The 27,963-nt window shown below is 46.0% G+C and overlaps 1 protein-coding gene across 2 annotated transcripts in view; it reads right to left on the reverse strand.

The window, feature by feature from the left end:
- Positions 1-2,088: 2,088 nt before the first annotated feature.
- Positions 2,089-27,963, reverse strand: part of tsg101a (tumor susceptibility 101a) — a 56,588-nt gene continuing 30,713 nt past the window's right edge. For both annotated transcript variants that reach the window (XM_086007723.1, XM_086007722.1), the window contains 5 exons: positions 21,100-21,163; positions 14,968-15,071; positions 12,207-12,409; positions 10,838-11,077; positions 2,089-2,424 (listed from right to left, as the gene is read on the reverse strand). In XM_086007723.1, the coding sequence (XP_085863849.1) occupies positions 2,335-2,424; positions 10,838-11,077; positions 12,207-12,409; positions 14,968-15,071; positions 21,100-21,163 (701 nt within the window). In that variant the 3' untranslated portion in view covers positions 2,089-2,334. The remainder of the gene's footprint in view (positions 2,425-10,837; positions 11,078-12,206; positions 12,410-14,967; positions 15,072-21,099; positions 21,164-27,963) is intronic.

Raw genomic sequence — 27,963 nt, forward strand, 5'->3', positions numbered from 1 at the left:
CCCTGATTATAATCGCTCAAACCATCGGTGGCTGTGCCTTCAGCTGCCTAGGCCCTAAGCTCTGGAATTCCCTCCCTAAACCCCTCTACTTCTTTTAAGATGCTTCCTTAAAACCTACCTCTTTCGCCAAGCTTTTGGTCATCTGCCTTAATTTCTTGTGGCTGTCAATTTTGTGTCTTAACACTACTGGGAAGCACCTTGGGCCGCTTTACTATGGTAAAGGCGCTATATAAATAAAAGTTGTGCGCGTCTTATTGACTGTGCCATGGCAACAGGCAGGCCAGAGTAGTTCTAATACTCCCTGCATATTTTTCAAATAAACCCAAGAACCTTCTACTATCTTGACAGACTAACTTAGTGTTTGCCAAATGTCTGTGTAGACTGTGGGATATTCAAGGTACTGCAGTCTACAGTGATCGCTCACTGCTGGGACTCCAAGACTGATGGGAAGTCACTGGTGTTAAGTTATTCTTAAAGCAATAATGGTGAAATTTACCTTAGTGCACCTTTTTCTCCAGGTTTTGAGGGAAGGTGTTCTACATGGGTGCTCAAATGGAGGGAGGCTTCACATTAACAACCTCCAGTGTTGGTCAACCCTCTAATTCAGCTGTTAACTGCTCTACATTGGTATGAGCAGTAAGCTGTGAAACACTGTTATACAGTACCTTGATGGAATGCATTCTAGATCTCATTGCCTTATGGAAAGACATATGCCAACTGTGACAAATGATGGTGTGGACTTGCAAGTTGGAACAGGAATTACTTTTCACCTCTGCTTCATGAATCTCTGATCTGATTTGCATTAGTATCTGGTTTGAGCTCAGCCCATGAAGCTGAGGAATAAATATTAAAAATCAAAGCTGAGATCATTATGGTTGAAACCTAAACAACTTTTCACCTGCCCACTAATAATTCATGCTCCACCCTGCCACTGACTTAGAATATATCAAGACTTCACTGTTGAAATTAATAATTTTGTTCACTAAATCTATTGTCTAGGTTTGACTTATGGACCACAGAAACATTGTCGTCTTCTTTAAATCCCCCTTTTACTATCTTGTTTTGGAAATCTCTTCCAGTCTGCACATTCCACTCCTTTGACTCCAGGTTGCAGAAGTAGGGTGGGGTGAGACATGGAGGATTTTAAAATTCAAGGCAATAGTCCGAGAGCCAGCAAGGACAGAGCATGATGAGCAACATGTGGCACAGAATGTAGGCAATAAGAATTTTGGACATGGCAGTTTATGGAAGGCACTGCAGAAATTGAATCCAGAGGGGACAAATTTTGATAAGGGTTTTGGCAGTGGTGAGCCATGTTGCACAAGTGGAAGTAAGTTGTGGTGTTTGAAGCTCGGCTCTGGTCAAACAGGTCGCAAGGCTTTGTACAGCTCGACTGTGTGTAACCGGGGAGGGTGATGGAGTCAGTGGCATGGGAGCAGAGTTATGGTGGGCAGGGTACCTGAAATTATTTTGATTTTCCCAACATTCAATTGGAAGACATTTCAGCTCGTCCACAACAATGTGCAGGCAGACTGACATCACAGAAGCTGCCGCTGTGCCAGCAGATGATGTCAGCAGGCAGTAGCATGTAGATGGAAGAGTCAGGGCTAATGATGAAATCCTTGAGGAATTCTAGAGGAGACTGCAGGGGCAATGGAAAAGCCATAGTTGGATATGGACTGGCACAGTGAAGTCCCACAGAGCTGGACAATAAAGTGATGGAGGAGGATGATACGCTGTTGAATGCCATGGCATAACAACATAACTGAACTTGTCATTTTGAATGGACGGAAGTGATAAAGGACAAGCATGTACATTGATACAGTCCCAGGGCAGCAACTCCCCTATTGCATATTTTTAACTTTTTACATCCAATTTCCCCCTCTGCCTCTTGCTGGGTAATGAATGACCTGCCTTATCTTTCCCCTCCATTTCTGGGGTTGATGTGGTGCGTTTTAATGCCAAGGCAACTGTCTTTAAGAAGTCAGCTGATTCAACAAAGGCCAGGATCAAGGCGACTTTTTAAAAAACTGCAACAGTTAGAAAGAATAACTTGTATAAAATTTCCTGACACAATGCAGCTGTCAATAAGCTTGGAATTTAAAGAATCTTTATTCCAATTCCTACATTCCCTCTTCTGAAGGTTACAGGTAAATACAAAGTGCCTTGACAAAGAGCTGTTTAAAAGGAAAGAACACAATCAGAAAATCAACATAATTTACAGCTGAAATATGCAATAACTTATCCTTTCTTCTTTCTATGAAACTGGTTAATTACAGACAGACAAATAAGAGAAAAGGAGTCAGACCTGGCTCTAGTCACAAAAAGAATTGCTCAGTACAAGTCACTAAGGCCAGCTGTCTTTCTTGCTTTCTGCATCAATGCTCGAAGCTGGAACTGTTTGCGAGACAAGAGACGCACATGCTGTAAAGAGGGGGAGAAAACATTAGTGACTACTGCGGTGGCAACAAATGAGAAAACCTAAGTTCGCACACAGACAGCGCTGCAGTTCTAAGACAGGTATTCGGTGTGAGGTGTAAGCTGTTTTCTAAATTCCCTGAATGGTAACTGAAATCAAATGATACTTGTGTTCGAGCTGAAAGTTCCTCAACCTCTGCATTGTTTTGAATTAAGTTTGTCCTCGTCACTGAGGGATGTCAATCTTGGGCAATGCAACATAGCTTCTTCCCAAGGCAGGTAGGTACAGAATAACTTGCCCAATATCTAGATCATTGTAATGAGCCCAGGGATCGAGTGGAAAAACCCTCCTATTCTGCTCTCGTGACCTTTGACTTTGGGTGGCGGTAGAATAAACATTTGCTGACTGTGACTTAGGCTATAAACTGCCAGGTATCAAACAGTAAAATAGTAAAAACACATTGTTGATTCACAGTAAATATGTACTTAACTGCTTGTCACCCCCTCAGAAGTTAGAAAAATAAAAAAAGAGTTGCATCTGTTGCGTTCGTGTGAACTGACTGGACACAAGGCTATGTGGCAGTTTGATGCTGACCATTCACAGAGTCTCTCAGGCTTATCGTCCTGATCGCTTCAGATGAACTACTCAATTTAATGTGTCTTTTAAGTTCAAAGATCTGCCGATCAAACATGTAAACAAGTAAAACCCACAAGATGCTTCTATTTGAATCGATTAGCTTGCTCCCTCCCTTGGGCACTGCCCAGACACACTGACTGGGGTTTTCCTCACTTTTCTGCTCACCAGGCGGGGTTTCCATCCATTCACCTTAACGTATGGAGAATCTGTGGGCTGATGAGCACCTTAACGTATGGAGAATCTGTGGGCTGATGAGCACCTTAACGTATGGAAAATCTGTGGGCTGATGAGCACAGAAGCAGAAACCCCAGCCAATGTATATATTCTGGGGCTACAGTATCAAAACAAGCTGGGCTGTTTTCTGTGAGTGAACCTCACGTGTAGCTTGACACAGACAGAAAGGAGTCAGTACCGTGATGAGTAATGAACAAAAATGCTTAATTTTTGTTACAGGGTCTACACCCAGAATGTTAAATAACAGAATGTCTTTACAGATGCTGATGAACCTGCTGTGTAATTCGAGCATTTACTATTGTTTCAGAGGGCAGCACGGTGGCATAGTGGTTAGCACTGTTGCCTCACAGCGCCAGGGACCCGGGTTCGAATCCGGCCTCGGGTGACTGTCTGTGTGGAGTTTGCACATTCTCCCCGTGTTTGCGTGGGTTTCCTCCGGGTGCTCCGGTTTCCTCCCACAGTCCAAAGATGTGCGGGTTAGGTTGATTGGCTATGATAAATTGACCCTTAGTGTTAGGGGGATTAAATACGTGGGGTTACGGGGATAGGGTGGGATATGTGTTGGTGTAGGGGTTACGGGGATCGGGTGGGATATGTGTCGGTGCAGGCTCGATGGGCCGAAATGGCCTCTATCTGCACTGTGGGGTTTCTGTGTGATTCTGTGAACTCTGGTATTTACCAGAATTTTTTTTTATCCCTACTGTCCCTTTAAGAGTTCGGCTCCTTATAAAAGCTACATTGGTTCACATGACCTTCACCATCTGCATCTCATTTCTGGAAGTGTACCTCCATTTTCCTTTTAAAAAAAAGTGGGCAGCAGAGAGACCGAGTCAATTCAACTACCAAGTAAAACAGAAAATTCATAAGCTGCAGGTCACACCTGGTTAGACAGAGAACTGGGCAGCAAGTAGGGAGGGAACTTTGTATGTGGAGGCTGAACTAATTTTGAAAGAACGAGGCAGACCATGCCCATGATAGGCAATCCGTCTTTATTCAAAGAATTGAAATATTCCAGTCGCATACAAGTGGAGAGAGCAAGTGGGAAGCTCGGACTTCAGCTTCAGCCTTACCTGGAGTACCACAGTGCTGTCTAGTCAGGGTAACATAATTAAAGCAGGTAATTATTCTGTAGATTCTGTAAATTATTGCCTTATGGATCGCGTCAGTTTTTGTGACTGAAAGCCTGTGTCCAGTGGTGTACTGCAGGGATCGGTGCTGGGTCCTTTGCCGTTTGTAGTGTACATTAATGATTTAGATATGAATGTAGGAGGTATGATCAGTAAGTTTGCAGATGACACGAAAATTGGTGGAGTGGTAAATAGTAAGGAGGGAAGCCTCAGGCTACAGGACGATATAGACGGGTTGGTTAGATGGGCAGAACAGTGGCAAATGGAATTTAACCCTGAAAAGTGTGAGGTGATGCATTTTGGGAGGACTAACAAGGCAAGGGAATACACAATGAATGGTAGGACCCTAGGAAGGACAGAGGATCAGAGGGACCTTGGCGTACATAGATCCCTGAAGGCAGCAGGACAGGTAGATAAGGTGGTTAAAAAGGCACATGGGATACTTATATTCTATGCCTCGGCTAATGAAGGCAAGAGCAGGGAGGCTATGATGGAGCTGTACAAAACGCTAGTTAGGCCACAGCTGGAATACAGGTAGACTACCCTTTATCCGAACTTCCGAAAACCGAAACCCTCTAAAAACCGAAGGTTTTTTCGTTCAGCGTAAGTCGTGCGCACGACATGACCAGAGTGGCGCACGACCCCCCGCGGACACCCGCCGACCGCGACCCCCACCGACTTACGCTGAGCAGAGGGTCAGCGTAAGTCGTGCGCACGACCCCCCGCCGACACCACCTGACTCTCTTCCAAAGGCTCGAAAGCAACGAGAGCTCTGAGCCCGCGGCGGTGCCGGCCCCTGTTCCGACCGAGCACGACGACCTGTTGGTGGAAATGCGGAACTTCATTGCATTCCAGGCTAGCAGCGACGGACAAGCCACGACTGCGGACCCCCCCGCGGACCCCGACCCCCGCCGCGCCGACCCCCCCGCCGACCCACCTTCCGAAATCCGAAACACGGCTGGTCCCGAGGTTTTCGGATAAAGGATAGTCTACCTGTACTGTGTGCAGTTCTGGTCGCCACACTATAGGAAGGATGTAATTGCATTGGAGAGGGTGCAGAGGAGATTCACCAGGATGTTACCTGGGCTGCAGCGCTTCAGCTATGAAGAGAGACTGGGCAGGCTGGGGTTGTTTTCCTTAGAGTAGAGAAGGCTGAGGGGGGACCTGATTGAGGTGTACAAAATTATGAGGGGCGTAGATAGAAAGGAACTTTTCCCCTTAGTAGAGGGGTCAATAACCAGGGGGCATAGTTTCAAGGTAAGGGGCAGGAGGTTTAGAGGGGATTTGAGGAAAAACTTTTTCACCCAGAGGGTGGTTGGAATCTGGAACTCACTGCCTGAAAGGGTGGTAGAGGCAGGAACCCTCATAACATTCAAAAAGCATTTGGATGAGCACTTGAAATGCCATAGCATACAAGGCTACGGACCAAGTGCTGGAAAATGGGATTAGAATAGACAGGGCTTGATGGCCGGCATGGACACGATGGGCCGAAGGGCCTCTTTCTTGTGCTGTATAACTCTATGACTATGACTCTAAAACCCCTGCATATTGAGCAATGAAGTGTCTGTGGCACAAGTAAAATGGACTGTTTGCTTTGCTCAGTGGATTCGTTTACTTAACTGAGGCTTATCTAAAGTTTTGTTGCAGAGCAAAAAAAAACCGGAATGGAAAGCATGGCAAACATAACAAAATGATACTTCCCAACAAAACACATGGCAACATATAAAACTTCCGCACTGTCATTTTCAGCTAAATAAAACTCAATTTAGCATAAACTTCAGCGATTTCTTTTGGCGTGGACAGTCTCCCAACGAGCAACTCAGGTGGCAGCAGGGCAGGTAATGATCAGGCAAGGGACAGTTTTCAATTTCTGCGACTACTTCTTGAAATTCACATGCATCACCTCCACCTCAGCAGTGAGCAGCCCCACTCCCTCCCCAATCAGTACAGTGAGCAGCCCCACTCCCTCCCCAATCAGTAGTGAGCAGCCCCACTCCCTCCCCAATCAGTAGTGAGCAGCCCCACTCCCTCCCCAATCAGTAGTGAGCAGCCCCACTCCCTCCCCAATCAGTAGTGAGCAGCCCCACTCCCTCCCCAATCAGTAGTGAGCAGCCCCACTCCCTCCCCAATCAATAGTGTGAGCAGCCCCACTCCCTCCCCAATCAGTAGTGTGAACAGCCCCACTCCCCAATCAATAGTGTGAGCAGCCCCACTCCCTCCCCAATCAATAGTGTGAACAGCCCCACTCCCTCCCCAATCAGTAGTGTGAGCAGCCCCACTCCCTCCCCAATCAGTAGTGTGAGCAGCCCCACTCCCTCCCCAATCAGTAGTGAGCAGCCCCACTCCCTCCCCAATCAATACAGTGAGCAGCCCCACTCCCTCCCCAATCAATAGTGTGAACAGCCCCACTCCCTCCCCAATCAATAGTGTGAGCAGCCCCACTCCCTCCCCAATCAGTAGTGAGCAGCCCCACTCCCTCCCCAATCAGTAGTGTGAGCAGCCCCACTCCCTCCCCAATCAGTAGTGAGCAGCCCCACGCCCTCCCCAATCAGTAGTGAGCAGCCCCACTCCCTCCCCAATCAGTAGTGTGAGCAGCCCCACTCCCTCCCCAATCAGTAGTGAGCAGCCCCACTCCCTCCCCAATCAGTAGTGAGCAGCCCCACTCCCTCCCCAATCAGTAGTGTGAGCAGCCCCACTCCCTCCCCAATCAGTACAGTGAGCAGCCCCACTCCCTCCCCAATCGTGAGCAGCCCCACTCCCTCCCCAATCAGTAGTGAGCAGCCCCACTCCCTCCCCAATCAGTAGTGAGCAGCCCCACTCCCTCCCCAATCAGTACAGTGAGCAGCCCCACTCCCTCCCCAATCAGTACAGTGAGCAGCCCCACTCCCTCCCCAATCAGTAGTGAGCAGCCCCACTCCCTCCCCAATCAGTAGTGTGAACAGCCCCACTCCCTCCCCAATCAGTAGTGAGCAGCCCCACTCCCTCCCCAATCAGTAGTGTGAACAGCCCCACTCCCTCCCCAATCAATAGTGTGAGCAGCCCCACTCCCCCCCCAATCAGTAGTGAGCAGCCCCACTCCCTCCCCAATCAGTAGTGAGCAGCCCCACTCCCTCCCCAATCAATACAGTGAGCAGCCCCACTCCCTCCCCACACTCCCTCCCCAATCAGTACAGTGAGCAGCCCCACTCCCTCCCCAATCAGTACAGTGAGCAGCCCCACTCCCTCCCCAATCAATACAGTGAGCAGCCCCACTCCCTCCCCAATCAGTAGTGAGCAGCCCCACTCCCTCCCCAATCAATACAGTGAGCAGCCCCACTCCCTCCCCAATCAATACAGTGAGCAGCCCCACTCCCTCCCCAATCAGTACAGTGAGCAGCCCCACTCCCCAATCAATACAGTGAGCAGCCCCACTCCCTCCCCAATCAATACAGTGAGCAGCCCCACTCCCTCCCCAATCAATAGTGAGCAGCCCCACTCCCTCCCCAATCAGTAGTGAGCAGCCCCACTCCCCAATCAATAGTGTGAGCAGCCCCACTCCCTCCCCAATCAGTGCAGTGAGCAGCCCCACTCCCTCCCCAATCAGTGCAGTGAGCAGCCCCACTCCCTCCCCAATCAGTATTGTGACAAACCCCACTGAACCCCTCAGCCTTCTCTACTCTTAAGGAAAACAACCCCAGCCTGCCCAGTCTCTCTTCATAGCTGAAGCCCAGGTAACATCCTGGTGAATCTCCTCTGCACCCTCTCAGTATTGTGACCAACCCCACTGTTTGCACACTCCCTCCCTAATCAGTATTGTGACCAACCCCACTGTGTACACACTCCCTCCCTAATCACTATTGTATGAGCAGCTTGACTGCGTACAAACTTCCTCCCCTGGTGGTTCCTGAAGCCATATTTTCCTGAATAGGAATCTCTAACCATTTCACATCCGGGTCTACTTGAAAATCTGAAATTTTTAGCGTAGGTGTTTGTGGAGCTGAATTTCTGAGATACAAAATCTCCCCTAAATTGAGGGCATCAATTGTAGATTGTTACAAAAGTTTCTACACATGGAGCGACTGGAAAAGCTGGGATTGTTCTCCTTAGAGCAGAGAAGGTTAAGGGAGATTTAATAGAGGCGTTCAAAATCATGAAGTGCTTTGATAGAGTAAATAAGGAGAAACCTTTTTCCAGTAGCAGAAGGGTCGGGAACCAGAGAACACATTTAACGTAATTTGCAAATAAACCGGAGGAGAGATGAGGATAAACATTTTTTGCTGTGATTTATTATGATCTGGAATGCAATGCCTGAAAGAGTGGTGGAAGCAGATTTAATAGTAACTTTCAAAAGGGAATTGGATAAATACTTGAAATGGAGAAAATTGCAGGGCTATGGAGAAGGAGCAGGACCAAAGAATCAGCACAGACACGGTGGGCCAAAGTGCCTCCTTCTGTGCTGTAGAGCCTCAGCCAATATCGCAGTCATTTCCATTTGCTCTTGAACCAACATAACCAAGGGAACTTGACAATACACAGTCCTCATCTGGAGTGCATCGTGTGCAAACATCTCTCCCCAAATAATTTTATATTTAGTATTTTAATAGCATACAGGTTGTACCGAGTAGGTGGTCGGCCACATACAGAGTACAGCAACAATCGAGACATTAAGACAATAAATGCTAAAGTAGATGTGACAACACATCAATAAAGATGAAAGGAAAAATACCCCAAGAAAAAGTAATGATATCATAATGATATCAAGGATCGGCTGAGCGCACTGGATACAGCAAAGGCTATGGGCCCCGACAACATCCTGGCTGTCATGCTGAAGACTTGTGCTCCAGAACTAGCCGTGCCTCTAGCCAAGCTGCTCCAGTACAGCTACAACACTGGCATCTATCCGACAATGTGGAAAATTGCCCAGGTATGCTCTGTCCACACAAAGCAGGACAAATCCAATCCAGCCAATTACTGCCCCATCAAATTACTCTCAATCGTCAGCAGAGTGATGGAAGGGGTTGTCGACAGTGCTATCAAGCGGCACTCACCAATAACCTGCTCACCACGGTGGCATAGTGGTTAGCACTGTTGCCTCACAGCGCCAGGGACCCGGGTTCAAATCCGGCCTCGGGTGACTGTGTGTGGAGTTTGCACATTCTCCCCGTGTTTGCGTGGGTTTCCTCCAGGTGTTCTGGTTTCCTCCCACAGTCCAAAGATGTGCGGGTTAGGTTGATTGGCCATGATAAAAAATTGACCCTTAAGTGTTAGGGGGGATTAAATACGTGGGGTTACGGGGATAGGGTTTGGGTGGGATGGCTGTCGGTGTAGGGACCGGGTGCTAGGGTTTGGATGATCAGCCATGATCTCGTTGAATGGCGGAGCAGGCTCGAAGGGCCGAATGGCCTACTCCTGCTCCTATCTTCTATGTTTCCATGTTTCACCGATGCTCAGTTTGGGAGTACCTTCACCACACAGACTGCAACGGTTCAAGGTGGCTGCTCACCACCACCTTCTCAAGGGGTATTAGGGATGGGCAGTAAATGCCGGCCTTGCCAGTGACGCCCGCATCCAGTGAATTAATTTTAAAAAATCTCAAAACATCAACTGTTATTTTTTGGCACATGGGTTTCTAACAAACCAACATTTCAAGATGTAAAATAAATTTTACATCCGTTTACAAAGCCTGCCAGTAGCTACTGTGCTCAAACTTGGTCAGGAAATCTCAGTCCTCAGAACGCTTGGCAGGCACTCAACATATTACCGTGGAAAACGTGGTCTCTCATCTCTCCCTGAAAATGACAGGGTTAGGGAGAACTTCACACAATAGGATATCACTGCAGATAATGGATGTATATTTCTCAAACAACCAACTTAAGAAACACCCCACCCACCCTCCAGGCAAACATTTGCTCACACAGTATTCATCAGAGAAGGGAGTAGACAAACACTGGGGGTTGCTCACATGGTACTGTTCAGGGGAGCTAATGTACAGACCATGGGGCTGCTCACACTATTGGACTAGGGAGGTGGAAGTGGACAATACAGAACCTCATAACCACAGGCACAGTCCTTTCACCCACACAAGGTGCCGACAAGTTTTGCAACTCAATAGTAAATCCTGGAGTTACTGGAGTCAGTGGTAGGACTCGGGCACCAGCTTTATTCAGAGTTGGCATTTACAGTCCAGTAGGACAACAGTGCATCAATATGACTGTTTCAACCTGGTTTATAATTTCAGACTCAAGTCAAATTTCAGGTTCAGGGACAAACAAGCAACTTGGTTTCAGTAAATCATGGCCTGGACTCCCCTGCCCTTCCTTCTTGTAACACAACCACTTTTGACATTAATAATGTGAGATATACTGAGAACCCCCCCCCCCCACCCAAGAATGGTGGGGGCAGGGTGAGAAAGAGATACCACATCAGTTCAGACTTTAATTACCTTCAAGAAGACTTCGAGATCAATGACATCACGTCTCAGTGCTTCACCCAGGTAGAAAATGGTGTCCTCAATGGCATTCTCCTCTGCATAAAGATTAAGGATCTGTTTGTACAGGGGCGCTGTTGGCACAACAACCTCATCAATGTCGTTATTTTCAGACTGGCTCTCCATTTTCTCCACCGCAACGCTCAGCTCTTCATCCTTCTTCCTCAGTACTTCAATATTCTTGTCTACGTCGGACTGGGAAAATGACAGGCTTTGAGTCAATGAAATCTCAAACAATACAACAGCTGGAGTAATCAGATTTTGATAAAATGTTGTGGAGCAGATGTGACATACAGTATTATAGAATTTACAAACCACACAGATGGACGTTCATGGGACAAATTTCAAAAACATCTGAGCATCAGTTCAAAACAGTCTATTGACGGTGCTACCCCAAGTAATGCCCACATCAGTCCAATAACTCCTCCCTATCCTCTTTCCTCTGAGGAAACCTTTAGATCCATGGTACATACAATGAAGAAGAGGTTAGTAATCTAACAGAGCAGTGATATACCTATCAATTCCTCCAATAAAAGGCGAAGAGTTACGAAGGTGACTAAAGGTTTTTATTGACTAAATAACAGAGCCCACTCTCGTGGGTGATCCGATCCAAGCAGGAGGAATACCAGCCAGTCGCTCACCTTTATACCTGGCCTGGTGGGTGGAGCCAAGGCGGAGTCGGCAGTGGTCATCCCAGGTATAGCAGTGTGGCAAGAGGCGACCTCGTACCGTGATACAATAGTGGTCAGTGATACAGTTATAACGAACAGTGGTGAACAGTGCTAACTACTAACAGTGATACGATAGTGAACGTGGTTTACCACAAGCAGTCTTGAGACTGGATCTCAAGCTGGGAAAGGAAGAGGAAAAGCTAATGAAATTTGCTCAAGTCTACAACTAGGGTATTTTGCTGGTGCCACCATCAACAGACATGTACATAAATCGGCTGAGAGTTGAGTAATGCGGTCATTCTCCAGACATTAATTATTATACATACCAAATCCTAGATTTGTGTGGCATCTCTGTACAAGGAGCAGGCTCTTCTCTCACGTTCTCTGATCAAATACACACTTGTTTAACCAAACAACCTGCTAGCAAGACTATCCCAACATTGATGGGATGCATCTTTAGTAAGGGCAAGGGATTGTAGAGTATAACTATGATCTTTAGAATCTGCCATGGTAAAATCTGATGAGAAATAAGTTCAATGATTGAGGAAGTCTTTCTGGTCTCTGTAGTGGTGTAGGTGATGAAACCTGCCACCATTATGCTAGATTACCAGTTTTCAAAGGCTTAGCAATCCTGTTCCGTGGCTCAGTCTTACCATTTCTCGGTCCAAATGACTGACCATCATCTCCAGCTTCTTGTGGCCTTTCTTCAAGTCCTCTTCTGTTCGTTTGAGGGCATCAAGTTCAGCCTGAGCACGATCCATTTCTTCTTTCATCCGCCAGCGCAGCTTATCACTAACTGCAGAGATCAAAGAAGCACGGATCGTATCCTCACTGATGGTGGCATCTCTGGCAGGACCTGTAACACAAACAGCATATTGTCCCATCACTGCCGCCAAATACCACGGGATCTGATGGATTGCTCAAGGAACTGTCTATAAAAAAGAGACATTGTTGGAAACCTCAACCTACTGTCCTTGAGATTTACAGCAGATTTCAAAAATGATCATTTTGACCCCTCTTTCCTGGTCATTTCAAGATTCAGGAGAGATGCAGATGATGCCCATTATTGTTCAATGTTGTGGTTATCCTCAATAAACTCTTCAGAGAACTGAGTAAAGATTCATAGGAGTGGAAATTGCGGTCGGAGGCTTGCTGCGGGCGAACCCCTCCGAACCGCAAGAAAACTCCGCACCTACCCGATTGCTCCGGACCTTTGAACATTTACGGTCCGGGGCCTGCAGGCGTACACCTGTGTAAAGGCCCACGTATCCCAGGGGCGCAAGCCAAGCTCACCTGGGCCGGCCCAGCCAATGACAAAGGGGGATTCCCATTATGCTTATGGGGATTCCATTTACGTACGGAATCAACATAAGCATAATAGGAATCCCCTAAAAAATACATTTTCACAACACAAATAAAAATAAATCATCACCGCTTCAAAATTAATTAAAACACCATTTAATTAAACATTTAAAATAAAAATGTAATTCTTTGAAAATAAATTTAAACATTTTTAAATGGGACCAAAATAACCTAAACTAATTTTAAATGCAAGGGAATGTTTAAATAAGAGTTTAAAATTTTTATTTTAACATTTATTTAAACACTTGTGCTGGTAAAAGAAGGCCTTACGCGTAAGGGTTTGGTGGGTATTTGCTGGACAGCAGTTGGGAAAATAGCCCAACTCTGTGCCAGCGAATGTCAATTTCCAGCAGATGGGTATGATCTGTCAAGCAGAAATCTGACAGATCGCAAGCTCTGGATTTTCGCGCATGCGCATCCCTGGAACTTGCGGGGCACTTACGGCGGCATACGCTGTGTGTACGCCATCATCGGCCCCGTAAAATACGGGCCATTATCTAGGAAAGGCAATGAAGTCACTTTGAATGACCACCTGTTGCTGAAAGGGGCACGTGGCAGGAAATGAAAACCGTGGGATGGGCATGAACAAGAGCCCTTTTAGCTTCTCAGCTGTGGGATTTTTATTTGTTTATGGGATGTGGGCGTCACTGGCAAGGCCAGCATTTATTGCCCATCTCTAATTGCCCTAGAGAAGGTGGTGGTGAGCCGCCTTTTTGAACTGCAGCAGTCCGTGTGGTGAAAGTACTTCCACTGTGCTGTTAGGTAGAGTTTTCCAGGACTTTGACCCAGCGACAATAAATGAAAAAAAGTGGTTAAAAATAACTGTTGACCAGGTCAAAAGGTACAAGGTAGAATTAAATCAAACAATGTTGAAAATTCAAGGCATTTGAAGAATTTATTCCTGCTGGTGTCAGTGAAACTCCACTTCTGACTAGAAATAAACACTTGTGTGGACTCCTATACAGTGGTAGGTGGGGATGAGGGGGGTGAATAATAGCATAATCCTTAAATGAGTTTAGAGTATACAAAACTCCTGGAATGACCCTACCTCTATGGTTTTCCATTAAAACAAATAGCTCATTCTAAGAAACATGCAAAATAAAGTGGTTTAGAATAGCTGGTTTTACACTCAGGGCAATCTCTATCAGGATTTCTGTACATTGTATTGTACTTGGTATAAGAACGAGACACAAGTTTTCCAGTGCAGACCAGTTGCTGGTGGTTGGCTGTACAGAAGAGTCTTGCAAGTCTACAAGAGTCAGCAAGATGTAGAAGATTCCTTTCTGTTAAACTTAATAGGCTTCTGATACATGATCTGTCAGAAGCCAGAGGTCAGCTAAAGTTCCTGTTCTTGATATAGCACAGTGACATTAAGAAGCTATCTCAATGGCCTCATGGTTAAAGGCTGTGCCTGTAAACCAGAAGGTCGCAGATTTGCTCCCTAGTCTGTGCTGAGTTAGCTGCTTTCAGTCAGGGTACTAATTGGAGTATTACAAAAGGACTCGGGACTCCTGGGCTAAGGAGGGGGAGAAAAAGAAAAATCAGCCAGAGTTCTTATGTTCTTGCTCCTGATTACTGTAATGATTCCTGCTGGAAAATGCATGTGGACATTGGGTGTTGGACAGGAACATGCTTTGCTGTGATGCCCTACATGATAAAATAGTCGACCAACACACTCTGTCTGGGCTCACGTATGAATAATGTCCAGTTGCCAAGATACTGGAGAGATACTGCATCACTGGGACCCCAACAAGTGCTTTCAGGTGAGAAAATTGATGGAAAAAGTTTGACCGCCAGCAGCACTTGGGCCATCCTGTCTCTGGCTGAGACGGTTCGAACACTTGCCAAGACTGAATGCAGCTGCAAACCTCTTCCCCTCCGCCATGGCCAAAGGACAAGAAATAAGCAACCCGAGCATGTGTACTGTTCTACAAGGATCAAACTACAAACCAAAAACCTGATAGGACGACATCACATTTCTGCTTTGTTATTACAACACACAATTATTTCCAGGTATTTAGCCCATAAAATTAAGGGTTCCTTTTCTCTTACCAACGCCTGCGGCAGGAGACTGGCTGGGATATGGAGGATGCTGTGCAGTGCCTGTGGTTGGAGGATACGAGCCTGAAGGGGGATATGGATATCCAGCAAACCCACTGGAAACAGGAAGGAAAAATGGAAAGAATGAAAGTATTGTTGCACCTTAAAACATGACAAAAGAAAAAAATACAGCGAAGTACAACTGCGTCCAAGAAGTACAACACATGAGCAGCAGGCTGACACTGGCACTGGCTGTCAGAGAAACATTATACAAGATTCTGTTTGATACAAGGACCCAACAGCTGTACAATATTTGGCTGCATGATCAAAATGGATTGTTTTTATTGCAGTTCCTAACTGTATAATCAGGAAAATAACAGGAAACGTCAGCACAGATTTCACTTTTAAAAAGGAACATATTTGATAACTGGCCATCATCACAGGCAACGTCTGCCTCTCCAAATGTTAAGTCTAATTATAGCCTGCAGTATCACTCCAGGCAGATGCTGGATCAGCTACAGCCCTTGAGCTGCAAGTAGCATCAACACACCCACAACTAAAATTAAAATGAGTCAATGCAAATAGGTGATGCGATTAAGTCAGAAACTATGAACTTTTCCTCCTTTCTTCCCTCTTACCTGTGGGTGTAATACTGCTATCTTGGTTATTAGGAGTTTGCCACGCGAGTGGTCAGTGAGTGAACGAGCAACATCATGGGGCAAAACTCCATGCTCAAACACAAGAAACTATGTTAACAATAATGGGCCCCGCACATTACGGTTCGTTGTGTCTTTTTGTGCTGTAAACTCAGTTAAACTTCTGTACTTCAAGTAATTAGATGTGTGGCACTAGTGAAGAAGTGCATTTGCTCAGGCAAATCCATTACCTCGTGGTGGGTCCAATGGCAGCTGCTCACACTTCACAATCATGAAACAACAGAGCCTGATACTTCCGATTAGGCACTTTACAGCCTTCCGGACTCGACATGGAGTTCAATAATTTCAGATCATAACCAACGCTCCCATTTCCCCCCCCCCCCCCACCCAGCAGCTATTGGTAATGATTCTGCTATGGCCATTTACATCTTGTTTTGTTTCTTTATTTGTCCCATTACCATTCCCTTTTGCCTTGCACGATCATCCCTTTTGTCATTTAATCTCTCCTGCCTTCCACCCTACCAAAGATCTTCCCTTTTGTTCTTTCCTCCCCTCCCCCCTTTCCCCGCTTCAGTACTTGCTTAAAATCTGTTAACATCTCTAACCTTTTCCAGCTCTGATGAAAGGTCATCGACCTGAAACGTTAACTCGGTTTCTCTCTCCACAGATGCTGCCTGACTTGCTGAGTACCTCCAGCATTTTCTGTTTATATTTGAGCCTGATACTAAACCTGGATAAGTTGCAGTCATAGCTTTTCCCGATCCTGATTTAGAGTTTGCATAGTTAGCAGAAACCGCTGTTCGACCAATCAACCGTCCAACACTTAAAAATCAGTTTACAGCATTCAGGACAGACACAAGTGTCAAGCAACCACCATTTCCCCATGACATTCAATGGTATCACCATTGCCAAATCCCCACCATCAACATCCGGGGGCTCACCATTGACCAGAAACTCAACTGGACTAGCCACGTAAATGGCATGGCTACTACAACAGGTCAGAGGCTGGGTATTCTGCAGCTCACCTCTGACTCCCCAATACCTCACTACCCCCTACAAGGCACATCAGGAGTGTAATGGAATACTCACCGCTTACCTGGATAGGTATAGCTCCAACAATATTCAAGAAGCTCGATACTATTCAGGACAAAGCAGTCCACTTGTTTGACATCTCATCCACAAGCTTAAATATCCACTCCCTCCACAACCTGTGTACCATAGCCACAGTGTCTAACATCTACAAGATGCACTGCAGCAACTCGCCAAGACTTCTTCGGCAGCACCTCCCAAAGCTACCACCTTTTTAAAAATTCCTTTATGGGATGTGGGCGTCGCTGGCAAGGCCAGCATTTATTGCCCATCCCTAATTGCCCTCGAGGTGGTGATGGTGAGTCACCTTCTTGAACCGCTGCAGTCCCTGTGGCGAAGGTACTCCCACAATGCTGTTCATAGAAAGTTACAGCACGGAAGGAGGCCATTTCGGCCCATCGTGTCCGCACCGGCCAACAAAGAGCTAGCCAGCCTAATCCCACTTCCCAGCTCTTGGTCCGTAGCCCTGCAGGTTACAGCATCCCAAGTGCACATCCAAGTACTTTTTAAATGTGGTTAGGGTTCCTGCCTCTACCACCCTTTCAGGCAGTGAGTTCCAGACCCCCACAACCCTCTGGGTGAAGAAATTTCCCCTCAAATCCCCTCTAAACCTTCCCCTAATTACTTTAAATCTGTGCCCCCTGGTTTTTGACCCCTCTGCTAAGGGAAATAGGTCCTTTCTATCCACTTTATCTCTAATTTTATAATTACTTAAACCCAGTGCGAAAATCTGGGTTTAGTGCATGGAAACACTGAAGCCGGATTAGTGAAGCTGCACAAGTCATATTGTGCACATTTAGGTAGGGAGTTCCAGGATTTTGACCCAGCGACGATGAAGGAACGGCGATATACTTGAGTCAGGATGGTGTGTGACTTGGAGGGGAACTTGGAGGTGGTGGTGTTCCCATGCACCTGCTGCCCTTGTCCTTCTAGGTGGAAGAGGTCACGGGTTTGGAAGGTGCTGCCGAAGAAGCCTTGGCGAGTTGCTCAGTGCATCTTGTAGATGGTACACACTGCAGCCACGGTACGCCGGTGGTGGAGGGAGTGAATGTTTAAGGTAGTGGATGGGGTGCCAATCAAGTGGGCTGCTTTGCCCTGGATGGTGTCGAGCTTCGAGTGTTGTTGGAGCTGCACTCATCCAGGCAAGTGGAAAGTATTCCATCACACTCCTTACTTGTGCCTTGTAGTTGGTGGAAAGGCTTTGGGGAGTCAGGAGGTGAAACATTTGCCACAGAATACCTAGCCTCTGACCTGCTCTTGTTGCCACAGTATTTATGTGGCTGGTCCAGTTAAGTTTCTGGTCAATGGTGACCCCCAGGATGTTGATGGTGGGGGATTCGGCGATGGTAATGCCGTTGAATGTCAAGGGGAGGTGGTTAGGCTCTTGCTTGGTGGAGATAGTCATTGCCTGGCACTTCTGTGGTGCGAATGTTACCTGCCACTTATCAGCCCAAGCCTGAACGTCATCCAGGTCTTGCTGCATGCGGGCATGGACTGCTTCATTATCTGAGGAGTTGTGAATGGCGCTGAACACGGTGCAGTCATCAGCAAACATCCCCATTTCTGACCGTTTGTTGGAGGGAAGGTCATTGATGAAGCAGCTAAAGATGATTGGGCCTAGGACACTGCCGTGAGGAACTCCTGCAGCGATGTCCTGGGGCTGTGATGATTGACCTTCAACCACCACAACCATCTTCCTTTGTGCTAGGTATGACTCCAGCCAGTGGAGCGTTTTCCCCCCCGATTCCCATTGACTTCAGTTTTACTAGGGCTCCTTGATGCCACACTCTGTCAAATGCAGCCTTGATGTCAAGGGCAGTCACTCTCCCCTCACCTCTGGAATTCAGCTCCTTTGTCCATGTTTGGACCAAGGTTGTAATGAGGTCAGGAGCCGAGTGGTCTTGGCGGAACTCAAACTGGGCATCAGTGAGCAGGTTATTGGTGAGTAAGTGCCGCTTGATAGCAATGTCGATGACACCTTCCATCACTTTGCTGATGATTGAGAGTAGACTGATGGGTTGGATTTGTCCTGCTTTTTGTGGACAGCACATACCTGGGCAGTTTTCCACATTGTCGGATAGATGCCAGTGTTGTAACTGAACTGGAACAGTTTAGCTAGAGGTGTGGCTAGTTCTGGAGCACAAGTCTTCAGCACGATAGCCGGGATGTTGTCAGGACCCATAGCCTTTGCTGTATCCAGTGCGCTCAGCCATTTCTTGATATCACAATTGGCAGAAGACTGGCTTCTGTGATGGTGGGCACCTCGGGAGGAGGCCGATATGGATCATCCACTTGGCACCTCTGGCCGAAGATGGTTGCAAACGCTTCAGCCTTGTCTTTTGCACTCACGTGCTGGGCTCCACCATCATTGAGGATGGGGATATTCATGGAGCCTCCTCCTCCAGTTAGTTGTTTAATAGTCCACCACGATTCACGACTGGATGTGGCAGGACTGCAGAGCTTTGATCTGATCCATTGATTGTGGGATCGTTTAGCCCGGTCTATAGCATGCTGCTTCCTCTTTTTTACCATGTATGTCGTCCTGTGTTGCAGCTGCCCCAGGTTGGCACCTCATTTTTAGGTACATCTGTTGCTGCTCCTGGCATGCTCTTCTACACTCGTTGTTGAACCAGGGTTGGTCCCCTGGCTTGATGGTAATGGGAAGAGTGAGGGATTTGCCAGGCCATGAGGTTACAGATTGTGGTGGAATACAATTCTGCTGCTGCTGATGGCCCACAGCGCCTCACGAATGTCCAGTTTTGAGCTGCTAGATCTGTTCTGAATCTAACTCATTTAGCATGGTGGTAGTGCCACACAACACGATGGAGGGTGTCCTCAGTGTGAAGTCGGGACTTCGTCTCCACAATGACTGCGGTGGTCACTGCTGTCAATATTGTCATGGACAGATGCATCTGCGACAGGTAGATTGGTTAGGACGAGATCAAGTAGGTTTTTCCTTCGTGTTGGTTCTCTCACCACCTGTCGCAGGCCCAGTCTGGCAGTTATGTCCTTCAGGACTCAGCCAGCTCTGGTGCTACCGAGCCACTCTTGGTGATAGACATTGAAGTCCCCCACCCAGAGTACATTATGTGCCCTTGCTACTCTCAGTGCTTGTTCTTCACCACCTAGAAGGCCCAGAGCAGCAGGTGCATAGGAAAACCACTACCTCCAAATTCCCCAAGTCACACACCATCCTGATTTGGACATATAGCTGTTCCTTCATTGTCACTGGGTCAAAATCCTGGAACTCTCTCCCTAACAGCACTGTGGGAGCACCTTCACCACACGGACTGCAGCGGTTCAAGAAGGCGGCTCACCACCACCTTCTCGAGGGCAATTAGGGATGGGGAATAAATGCTGGCCTTGCCAGTGATGCCCACATCCCAGGAATGAATATTTAAAAAAGGACAGGCAGCATTGTCATAGCAAAGGTTATGCTACTGATGGCATCCACCATCTTCAATGAAAGAATCAGAGTTCCGACAGCAGAGATGATCTGAATGTTCCTACTCTGAGTACTGGTTACTGACAGCAGACAGACCCCAACTTCACAGCAGAAAGTCCAGGGTTATGGGTCTCAAGAAAATGCCACCTTAGCAGTAACCATGCACCTCCTTCCTGGTCTCTGACTTTGAGGACATTAGGTTTTGGATTTGTTTTCACTGAGCCCTATTCTAAAACACTGTCTGCTGTTAAAATGATCCTATAGGGTCAGGCTGAATTATTTTAGAGACATTCCCAGTGATTTGTACCAGTTTATTAATCATATTGCCCAAAGCATGGTGAGCCTAGCCTTCATTGGAGGATTGACTACTGTACTGTTTGATCTTGTTCAAATAGTACCATGGATCTTTTGCATCCACCTGAACAGGTAGAGGGGACATTAGTTTAACATCCAACAATGCAGTACAGGTAGACTATCCTTTATCCGAAAACCTCGGGACCAGCCGTATTTCGGTTTTCGGAGAATTTCGGATTTCGGAAGGTGGGTCGGCGGGGGTCCGCGCGCACGACTTATGCTGACGCGCAGCGTAAGTCGTGCGCACGACCCCCCGCCGACTTACGGTCGGGGTCGGCGGGGGGGTCGTGCGCATGACTTACACTGACGCTCAGCGTAAGTCGGTGGGGGTCGGGGCCGGCGGGGGTCCACAGGGGGGTCGGCGGGGGTCCGCGCCGGCGGGGGGTCGTGCGCACGACTTATGCTGAACGAAAAAACCTTCGGTTTTTAGAGGGTTTCGGTTTTCGGAAGTTCGGATAAAGGGTAGTCTACCTGTACTCCCATCAGTACTGCACTGGAGAGCATCAGCCTAGATTATGTGCCCAAATATAGCACTCAAATAAATACATATAGCTTTAAAATACAAATCTGTCTTACAGCTCTGATCAATATAAATCATACCCAGTATTGGTGTGGCCTGATGGATATGGTGCGACTCCAGCTGGCATTCCAGGCATGTAGGAAGCTGAAACAGGAAAACAAAACAGCAAAACACATTGCTGGTGTGTTAAAACAGCACACACAACAGTCTGCATACCTAACCACCACAATAAGTCTTTCAGTGGTTACTTTACCAAAAACATCATCTTCATGTGCTGTGCATTAGACATTTATTCAGTGTATATGGCTCAGAACACCAGATGAGACCAGTTTTTACCCCATGTATGTGGAATATAGTATTTATCACATGTAAATACTACCAACCTGATGAGAATTATTTGGCCACAGTTAGTTTATTTTGGTCCAGCGTGAAATTCTTTGAAGGTATTTTCTCTCCTATCCCTTTTCTCAGGTTCCCTACACATTACACACTCCGTCACAGGCTTCCAGCAGAAGACACATGATAATGCCCGTGGGGACTCTCTATTTTTACTTGTCTATGTGTTAGTCTCTGAAAATTGCCTGTGTGTGGAGAGTACAGTCACAAACATACACTCTATTACTCCACAGCAGACATCTCTTATCCTGGGCCACCAGAGGTACAGGTTACACACTGTCATCAGCAACCATGGCAACTCTTTCAAAATAAGTGGCTGTAAGCATTTGTGAGCACGATTAAAGAATCAAAAACTTCTTCCCATTGGAAAGACAACAAAGATCCACTTAAATAAAAGCCAAACTGTGACACAAATGGAGTATTTTATCCATGGTTTAGTTTTCTGTATTTCTTTGTTTGAAAAGGCCCTCCAAAAATACTGCACTTAAACTGGAAGCTTCGCATTCATTAAGCCAGTATATTGTCTAAAGTACAAATCACTATAGAAACTCTGACAAACCAAAGAGTGCTTAATATGTTAATTGTAGCCATTGAGAACTACATCCACTTAAACTAAGAGCATAAGCATTTGCTTCAAAATGACAGAAAAAATAAACCATGCCCTAAAAAAAACTCCAATTAGTCACAGTTGGTTTGGCCTTATTGTTTTTTAAAAATCTTTCTGGTAGGATCAAGCCGTTTTCTTTAATGAGGCAAACTCTACTTTCCTTCACAACCACTAATGTCACCCGAATGCATAAGTAGTCTAAATGGTGACGCTGCCTATTGACAATTCTTATCAAATACCGCAGACAGCCATCTTGGGGCCCTTTTTGTTTGCAATTGGCAAATGTCGTGGGAATTGGGCGGGCATTGCCTTGGGCTCGCACATTGACTTCTTAAAAGGTGAGACTGTAATTCAAAGGGTTTTCTGGCTATAAGAATTGGATTAATTATGATAAATCAAATCATTCTGATTTTGATCTAGCTGCACCAGGTCCAGAAACACGATGCAACTCTATGGAAGAGACACTCATGTAATTCAGAGACACAGTGTAACAAGTAGGGATCAAATATTACAAGAAATATTTGTCCATTGCATTTGTTTGGAAGATCTGCCAATAAAGCCAAAGGAATTCAACTGACTGGTTCAAAGCTACTATGAAGACACCGTCTTTGTACAGTCAACCTACTTTCTGTGAAATGCAAGTTTAATTATTGCACAGTTGGTATTTAGTCCACCTTTCTGTTTTTGTGTACCAGTTTTATCTCTAAAGAAATCTTAACTGTTGTTTTAGCCTACACACGGTTGCCTAGAGATGCCATTTTCTGCCTTCTGAGGGAACGAGAGAACATGGTGAACATCCCACGTATTGTAAGTAAGGGATTACAAGGTTAATTGTTAGACCTGGACTGCACAATCCATACCCAGCAGAGAACAGAGACAGACACAAGCTTCAGTCCATAAGAGACTCAATCTAATTATGGAGCTGTAGTCTAGCCGTAAACATGAGTAAGATGTTGGGGGGTAAAAAGTTATTAAAATAAATAGGCAGCAAGACCTGCGTGGTAAATAAACAACTGAAGAATCGTATCAGTAACCTACTCTGTGAGCCCAACATATGTTCCCTGATATGCACTGTTGCTCTTCTGCACCCTTACGCAATGTTCAAACAAATCAACCTTGATTTTTTAAAAAAGCAGCTTCATTCACAGGGATATGGGCGTTGCTGGCATGGCCAGCATTTACTGCCCATCCCTAATTATCGAGACAAGACTAGCGACCTTTACTCGTCCTTGGTTTTTCTCAAGTCATTCCCGTCCTGTTGTAAGTTGAACCTCATTCTCAAATTACATTCCTTTTTTAAAAAAAAAATATTAAAAAGAGCCTACTTAGACTTCTGGTGTGGTCCAGGAAGCAACAATGGCCCCATGTTGACCCGGCTCCACCACCCTACAAGAAGCTGCAAACAAAAATACAGCAGAGTTCAGGACCAGAGCCTTCCACAAAGAGCCCCAGAACACCCAACAACACAACAGGTAGAAGTTTGGAACTCTCTTCCGCAAATGGCAACTGATGCTTGATCAATTGTTAATTTTAAATCTGAGATTGATAGATTTTTGTTAACCAAGTTATTAAGGGATATGGGGCAAAGCCGGTTATATGGAGTTAGGTCGCAGATCAGCCATCATCTCACTGAATGGCAGAACGGGCTCGAGGGGCTAAATGGCCTATTCCTGTTCCTAACAGGGACTTCAGAAATCAGCAGAGAGTCACCAGCCCCAGCAGAGGGCAACACAACACAAAGTAAGCCAAGCAGCTGGCGCAGCTGAATAGGAGTGCAGGACCACCTCATCTGACTGCTACCAGGGCTGGCAGAAATCAGGCACGGGTCCACAAGACCCATTCTGCCCTCACCTGAGCACTGCACCCAGCACTCACCCAAACTCATAGCCCACTGGGACCTTCATGGCAATGTTTGCCGAGACCATATATTTTACAGCAGGCATGGTCGACTGCCATAGAAATAGAAATGGCAAATGGAGAAACGCATAGTAACAGCAAAGGCACAAAGCAACACAATCGAAGACTGCGAGTCAGGCTGGAACACAGGCATGGCATGGGCCAAATGGTCACGCAGAAACTAGATGGTCTTGACAACAGGAGAGAAGCAGCAATCAGAATCTTAGTGAAGAAAACAGTGGACAGCTGAGATACACCCAAACAATCCTACCAGACTTTAACCAAATCGATCTGGTAATCCAGTGAGCATACTGTACCCCAACCCCAATCCAAATATGAATAGGCAAGCTAAAGGACTTCTATCCCATTCTCCCCACCTCAACGGTGGCAGTGACTGAACAAGCCCGCAGACAACACGTAAAGGAAAAAACAAATATTCCAATGGATTCAGACCATTGCTCTCAAACAATCTGACCAATGACCATGCCACAAGTTGTCACATCCAGAGTGGAGCCTCAAGACTCTGGGAGTGCAACTGCAGCCCACACGACCATCCACTTACAGGGCCACAACCTTGCAGCCCTCACCTGCCACAGTTCTCAAGCCTGACACCAGAGCAACACCAACTATCGGCCAGTCAGCAGTCACCAGTTACAGAAGTTAAAATCGTACAGCTATACCAGCCAGATACGTGTGTCACTTAGATGTAGAAGTTTTCCTGAGATCAAGTGAAGTGAGATTTAAACCCGCTAATCAAGTTACATCTACCAGCACAGAAGGTGAATATATGCAGGAGCAGAGGATTCTGGAGGAATGAATAGCACCTCTATAGATGGAGGTACACCATTCTGATCTCAGACAGCGAACACCATCCTCCCAGATGACAGCGAGGCAACCAGTTCGTCCACACCGGCTCGTAAAGACAAGTCATTTAAAGTTCTGGAAACATTGCTATCTACAAGTATATAGACTTCAATCTATTTAATAAACTTGCTATCTAATACTGTTAACTTGTCAGCTATACAAGGAGTCTAATTTTAAATTAATCTGATAACTTATGATTTTGAGATTAATAAACAATTGTTAGTTCATGACTTTGTTGTTTAACGACTTCTTTGATAATTGACAAGGTTTCATTCATTTACCTCAGTACCTTGAGCAGATTCTGATGGGATGTTAGGAGTGTAAATGCTAATATAATCTAAATCGGTTGATGTAAAATAGTTTAGTGAATCAAATTCAGGCATCATTAGCACACAGGCATAAACTGAATGGTAAACCCCAGACGGTGCCTTGACCCGGAGCAAAGGTGAAAGGTTAAGGATTCACCTGGGGCTCTTGACGACCATTCTGGTCAGTGTATTGATCCCAGTGTTCTTGCATCACCCTTCACATCCCCAAGTGCTCTGACCCCATGCACAGGGATACCAGCATGCAAAAAAAGGCATGCTTTCATATTAGAACAGTGTGTAGCCACTCAAAAGGTAAAGTTTAAGGGCAATGTTTATCCAATACCGACAAGCACCATTTGGCTCTGCACAGGACCCAAGTGGTCCTGAAGAGGTCGCATGGGCTGCCATAGTGTAAAAGATTACATAGGGTGGGCCAGTAAGTAATCAACCTGGTGCAAAAATTGAGGAGAGAGGTGAAGATTGATGTGGAGTATTTTAAACCAACACTCAACACAAGGGTTTCAGATCGATAGTCAAGTTGTCTTTATTACACCAGTGGGGAGACAATCTGCTCTGTCTTAGCCAGACTTCTTCAAATTGTTACAGCAAACACTACAATTTTATACATTCAAAGAAGCATGGTGGCCTCGTGCACAATTCATTCCCGCAACCTGATTGGATCTTGGCCCGCATGCACCTTCACGGATTTGGTTACATGTCCTAAGGTAAACATGTGTAAGCTGCATGCTCAATTATTAGCCCAAACTGAACGCTGATTAAAAAATAACTTGGAACCATTGTGACCCAGATAACAAAACCATAAGGGCAGCTGAAGTGCTAGACATCATGTCTCAACTGAGTTGTTTTTAGTCTCAAAGGTCAGTTATCTTGACCACACCTTATGGATGTGGTCTTTCTTGTCAACAACTGCCTCTCTTACACCATTCTGTGAGCTGCCAGCGATGTTATTTGAACTCTTTCCCCACTTCAAGATCTAATCGCTAGTAATTTCCGCAGGGATTCTCCCGAGATCGTTGGAAACCCTGGAGAATAAGCATAAATGGGAGATCGAAGTACTCTCATGGAAATTCTACCTCAGTATCTTTTAAAAACACAGGCTTTTCCAGGACCCACTCTCCCCAGGAATTTTCCCATATATTCAGCTGATAATAAAAGGTACAGTATGAGCCTCAACTAAAGAACACCAGCAGTTTACAGCCCTGTAATAAAACAGAGAATCAAAGTCTTCAAAGGGCATCACGTGCAATCTGAGATATAGAAACATAGAAGATAGGAGCAGGAGTAGGCCATTCGGCCCTTCGAGCCTGCTCCGCCATTCAACGAGATCATGGCTGATCATCCAAACCCTAGCACCCGGTCCCTACACCGACAGCCATCCCACCCAAGCCCTATCCCCGTAACCCCACATATTTAATCCCCCCTAACACTAAGGGCCAATTTTTTTATCATGGCCAATCAACCTAACCCGCACATCTTTGGACTGTGGGAGGAAACCGGAGCACCCGGAGAAAACCCACGCAAACACGGGGAGAATGTGCAAACTCCACACAGACAGTCACCCGAGGCCAGATTTGAACCCGGGTCCCTGGCGCTGTGAGGCAACAGTGCTAACCACTATGCCACTGTGCTGCCCATGTAAAAGCAATGTGTCACTGAGCCGCACAGACCAAAAAGCCACAGGTTTTATATCGGTATTAAGTCATCCTGACATCAGTCGTCGGGAAAATGCTGGAATCCATTATTAAGTGGTAACAGGGCACTTTGAAAATCATATGATTAGGCAGAGTCAACATGGTTTTATGAAAGGGAAATTGTGTTTAACAAATTTATTAGAGACTTTTGAGGATGTAACTAGCAGGGTAGATAAGGGGAACCAGTGGATGTAGTAGATTTGGATTTCCAAATGGCATTCGATAAGGTGTCACATAAAAGGTTGCTACGTAAGATAAGGGTTTATGGGGGTAATATATTAGCATGTCAGGAAGGGACAGAATGTATAATGGTAAAGTAGTAAAGGGGGTAAAAGCAGGAACTAAGCGTCAGAAAACATATTTGAAAGTTCTTTATCTGAATGCACGCAGCATTCGTAACAAAATTGACGAGTTGACGGTACAAATAACTACACATGGGTATGATCTGGTGGCCATTACGGAAACATGGCTGCAAGATGATCATGACTGGGAACTAAACATACAAGGGTATTTGACAATTAGGAAGGACAGACAGGAAGGAAAGGGAGGTGGGGTTGCTATGTTAATCAAGGATGGAATCACTGCAATAGCCAGAAAGGATATTGGGTCAAAGGATCAGGATAGTGAAACAGTTTGGGTGGAGATAAGGAATAATAAGGGGAAAAAGTCACTAGTGGGCGTAGTCTATAGGCCTCCTAACAGTTGCAACTCTGTTGGTCGGTGTATAAATCAGGAAATAGTTGGGGCTTGTAATAAGGGAACAGCTATAATCATGGGGGATTTTAACTTTCATATTGACTGGACTAATCAAATTGGGCATGGCAGCCTTGAGGAAGAGTTCATAGAGTGTATTAGGGATGGGTTCCTTGAGCAGTATGTAACTGAACCAACCAGGGGGCAGGCAATCTTAGATCTGGTCCTGTGTAATGAGACAGGATTAATAAAAAATGTCCTAGTAAAGGATCCCCTTGGAATGAGTGACCATAATATGGTTGAATTCCAAATTCAGTTTGAGGGTGAGAGAGTCGGATCTCAAACCAGCATACTGAGCTTAAATAAAGGAGACTATGAAGGTATGAGAGTAGAATTGACTAAAGTGGACTGGGAAAACAGATTAAAGTGTAAGACGGTACAAGAGCAGTGGTCTACATTCAAGGAGAT

Source organism: Somniosus microcephalus, chromosome 15 (assembly GCF_052327205.1).
Source record: "Somniosus microcephalus isolate GS21.2 chromosome 15, FLI_Smic_1.0, whole genome shotgun sequence".
Lineage (NCBI taxonomy): Eukaryota > Metazoa > Chordata > Chondrichthyes > Squaliformes > Somniosidae > Somniosus > Somniosus microcephalus.